Source organism: Triticum urartu, chromosome 4A (assembly GCF_056163025.1).
Source record: "Triticum urartu cultivar PI428250 chromosome 4A, HENAU_Tu73, whole genome shotgun sequence".
Classification (NCBI taxonomy): Eukaryota; Viridiplantae; Streptophyta; class Magnoliopsida; order Poales; family Poaceae; genus Triticum; species Triticum urartu.
The window spans coordinates 374,807,377-374,811,674 of NC_141876.1; the positions used below are offsets into that span (position 1 = coordinate 374,807,377).

Below are 4,298 nucleotides of genomic sequence, written 5' to 3' on the forward strand. Positions count from 1 at the left end.
GACGAACTCCAGCGCCCGCCCAGTGCCGGACCGGGCCGCTGACGCCTTCCAAGCCTCGAAGCGGCCGACTGTGACCTCCAGCCAGTCGGCGGTCCGACTTGGGGTGCTCAGGCTCACCTCACCAGGCCAGAGGGCGGCCAACACTTGCGCCCCGGCGTGCTGAAGACAACGGAGCATGCGGTGGGCCGGCTGCAGGCGGGCTTGAAGTGCCAGAAGCTGCTCCTCAAGCGACCGGCTAGCACCCGGTGCGACCTCGATCCCCGCCTGCCATCGCGCGTCGCGGTAGGCCTTGATGGCTTGAGTAGCGGCAGCAGAGTAACCGGGAAAGTAATCTGCACAAAGAAGAAAGCAGTGGCACAAAGTCAAAAGACAAACTAGATAGTAGGAGGCAGGCAAAGAAACGACGAAGAAGGCGGCTCACCGTTGAATAAGTCTTCTACCCGGCTATAGCCTTGACTCAGCGCCTGCCTGGCCTCGGCCCAGTTCGCCGCCTCGGTCTCGTATTCGGCTTTGAGGGTGGCCTTGCTGTCCTGCGCCGCCTTCAGGGCCGCCTTGTGGCTCTCCTCCTGGTCAGCCAGCTTCTTGGCCAGGCGGTCACGCTCTTGAGCCAGGGCGGTGCACTCGGCCTCCTTGGCGCGAAGGGCGGTCTGGGCTCCGCTCAGCTGGCTCCTCAAGTCAGCATTGGCCCCTGCAGATATGAAGAAAGAAGTTGTCAGGAAAAGATCCGACCCGACTACTCAGCAGTCTGCCCGAATCTCGGGGACTACACCCAGTGGGTGCGCTGACGCGCCCCCACTTGAGACAAAAGATGAAGCACTTACTCCGGCGCTCAGTCAGATCGGTGGTTTTCTGATTCAACTCCTGTGCCTGGGAGTTGAAGGCAGCCGCGCGGAGGTTATGATACTCCTGCTGACAAGATAAGTGATACAAGTAAGAACAAGACGGAAATTAGAGTCTACCAAGAAGTTCCAAGCCGTCTGCTCAGCAGCTGACTCGGAACTCGGGGACTACACCCAGTGGGTGCGCTGACGCGCCCCCACGGAAGAAATCAGGAGCAATCAACGAAAAACGGAAGGACTCACCCGGATCACCGTTCGCGTTGTGAGAAATTCTTGGGTGTACTGCTTCAACACGGTAGCTTGGGCCTGAAGCCAGTTCCAGACGTCCTGCCCCGCCACGTTTAGCACGGCCGTCCCACCGCCCGGCGTCCACCCGGATGAGCTATCGCTAGCCGCTTCCAAGTCCTGGGCCGACGGGCCGGCGCCAGCGGCGTTGTGCGGATCTGGCGCTGAAGTCGCCTTCTCCGAGCGCCGACGGGACGACGACAGGACCACAAGGTCCGCCCCGACAGTCGGCTCACCTCCGGCCGGCTGCGCGGGCGGCGCGTCGGGCCGGCTACCTTGGCCCTTTCCAGCCGGCGGCGTCAGTTCCACCTCCTTCCCCTTTGCCGGCTGGCCGCGGATGGTCTCCTCCGTCGGGGGCACTGGAATGTCGGGTGCCGTGACGCGAAGGGGGATGATGAGCAGCGGAGGTTGGTTCCGCTGGGCCTTTGCCTCCTCCTCCGTGGTTGCGGCCTCCACCTGGGCCTTGGCAGCCGCGTCGGCCCGTGCCCCTGCCGACTTCTCCCTCGCCTCCTGAGCCGCCCTCCGCTCCTCCGCCTCCCGCTCCTCCTGCGCTTCCCGCGCATTTCGCTTCGTCGCCTCTAGGAGATCGGCACGGGGATCCACACGGCGGGAGCTTGAGGACCCTCCCGCGGGTCCGACTACGGAGGCGGCAGGGGCCCGTTCAAGAGAAAGTGGGTCCCTGTTTGATAAGTCAAGAAGAAGGCTTTGAAAGATATCAACCGGAGAAGAAAAAGAAAGGCGTAAGAAAGATAACACTTACGCTAAAACCGACTGCGGCTGCTTCACCACCTTACAGAAGCGGGCCGCCTTCGCGGCCGCCTCATCCCGCTTGGTCGCCGCCGCGGTACTCTTGGGTTTTTCGGCCGACTGCCAAAGTGGGTCAACGCGGCTTGGCATTTCTGCGCGCCGCCATGGGGAGCCGGCGCGGCGGATGGGCCGGCGCTTTGATGATCGGGCGCCGGCTGACGGCACGGAACAACTTCGGCCTCGGCATCATCCGGCCAATCCTCGAAAGCGGCCCCGAGCCCAGAGCCGCCTGCCTTGCCGCCCTCCCCTGCAACGTCTTCTTCCATGGCGGAAGACCCCAGATCCGGGTCGTCAACGTCGTCCATCATGCGGTCGGGGAGGAGCTGGCGCTCCACCCCCGTAGCCCGATTGCCGACGGAAGCATGGGATTCTGCCAAAAACAAGCCGACTGGTCAGGAGTCGGCCATCATGAACCCGGCGACAAGGAAAGAAGAAAAGAAGAGAAACTTACTACCGGTGGAGGATTGGCGCGAAAGTACGGCACCTTGCCGTACTGCCACTCCTCGGTGAGCGTGCAGTTGGAAATATAGTTCACCATGTAAGACACCTCGGTGTGAGGCATCTCCTTGGTGCTTAGCCGGCACGGGTCGAAGCGGCCGCTCATCTGACAGATCATATGAGGTCGGCCCTGAAGCGGGAGCACCCGGCGCTCCACGAAGACGGCCACCAGGTCAGACCCAATCAGGCCCTCCGATTGGATCATCACCCGGAGCCATGCAACGGAGGCGGCCCCACCCTGAGACAGTGACCTGGCCCGGAAGGACCATGAGGGCTGCCTCCCAGCTGGCGGGCCAGCTACGTAAGCCGGCAGATTGACGAAGTCGCCTTGAGGAGCGATGTTCTTCATGTAGAAGTAGGATTTCTGCTAGAGCTTCACTGACTGGATCAGCGGGATGGGCGGAAACGGGTTGTTCTCGCTCGTCCTCCACATGGCGATGAAGGCGCCGCATGGGGCGGGCACGCCCGCGACGACAGTGCCAAGCTTGCACTAGAAGAATTCTCCCCACAGTTCAAGGGTGGGGAGGACACCAAGAAAACCCTCGCATAGGGCGACGAAGGCCGACAGCAGCATCACCGCGTTTGGAGTAAGGTGATGCGGCTGGAGATGATAAAATTCGAGAAAGGAGCGGAGGAACCCGCTCATCGGCAGGCCGAAGCCGCGCATGAAGTGCGAGCGGAAGATTACTCGCTCGTCCTCCTCTGGCGCCGGCGAGATCTCCCTCTCCGGCGCAAGGCGAACCCGCACGAAATCCGCGCCCAGCAGCCACCGCGTCCAGCGGAGGAAGTCGACGTGGTCGTCGTGGACGTTGGAGCTGTCCCAGGAGCTTGACAATGCCATGGGAACGGCACGGCGATGAGAAAGGTGCGGTGGTAGAAAGGCATGCGACCCTGCTACGACGAAGCGACGACAAGCCAAGAAGATTGGCGGGAAGGCCGAGCGGAGGCGGGTGGCTGTGGTGGCGGAGAGGAGGAAGAAGAAGGAGGGGGCAGAGCGAGGGAGAGCACGCGAGCGTCTGGCGCTCCCCTCCTCTCCCCCTACTTATAGCTTCGTGCAGCGAAGCCGAGGAGGCAGGGCGCGAGGGACATGGGATTAACTGCGCCCACTCCCCTACGCCCCGCGATTATTGCGCCTCCACAGCGTGCGGAAACCGCCGCTGGGAGGCGCGCAGTCCATCCGGGCCACAGAAGATCCGTGTGTGGGACGAGGACCTGTAGTGGTGGGCCCCGGACTACGGCAGCGTCTCGTCGCACGCGTGGATTGGCAGGCCCCTCCAGCCGTAGGGTGCCACACGGCGTGCATGCGACGAATGGTCAGCTCGGAGCCTGACTCGCGCACCGACTGGTACCCGCCTTCAAGCTTCGAAATCTCTAGAAGATGGCACGCCTAGTCAAAGCCGGCTCCCAGTTCCCGGCCCGTCAAGATAGGAAGCTGACTGAGCTCCTCGTCTTTTTTCTGCCTCAGAGCCCAACCAGCTTCGGGGACTACTATCGGAGTAAATGACCACGGGTAGCCCAGCCAGCTTCCCCTGATTCTTCAGAAAAATTATAGGCCGATTGAGCCTCCAAGCTTCCAAGACTTGGGGCCGCCTTCCCCCAGCTGGCTACCTCTCAGGCCGGCTGCGCAAAGGCGGCCCAACCCTGAAATCCTTGAGAAACAAGACCACGAGAAGGCCGACTCCAAGAAGCCGGCCATGAGAAGGCTGACTCCCTGGAGTCGGCCCCTCTGCAGGCGGCTAAGATCGTGCCCTCAGAGTCTGCACCCACTTAACGGCGACAAGATGGGGCGTGGCTACAGTGAAGCCTGCCACCCCCGAATCCCGGGGCACGCATGGCCACAGTGCGTCGTACGGGGCGGTCATCACCCAT

At 62.6% G+C, this 4,298-nt stretch overlaps 1 protein-coding gene across 1 annotated transcript; it reads right to left on the reverse strand.

Annotated features, from left to right (window-relative positions):
• Positions 1-374: 374 nt before the first annotated feature.
• LOC147975890 (uncharacterized) lies at positions 375-2,469 on the reverse strand. The gene is made up of 4 exons (XM_087520631.1): positions 2,411-2,469; positions 1,083-1,803; positions 822-906; positions 375-688 (listed from the first exon to the last, which is right to left on the reverse strand). The coding sequence occupies exons 1-4, from the start codon at positions 2,467-2,469 to the stop codon at positions 375-377; spliced, it is 1,179 nt and encodes a 392-aa protein (XP_087376757.1).
• Between the last annotated feature and the right edge of the window lie 1,829 nt (positions 2,470-4,298).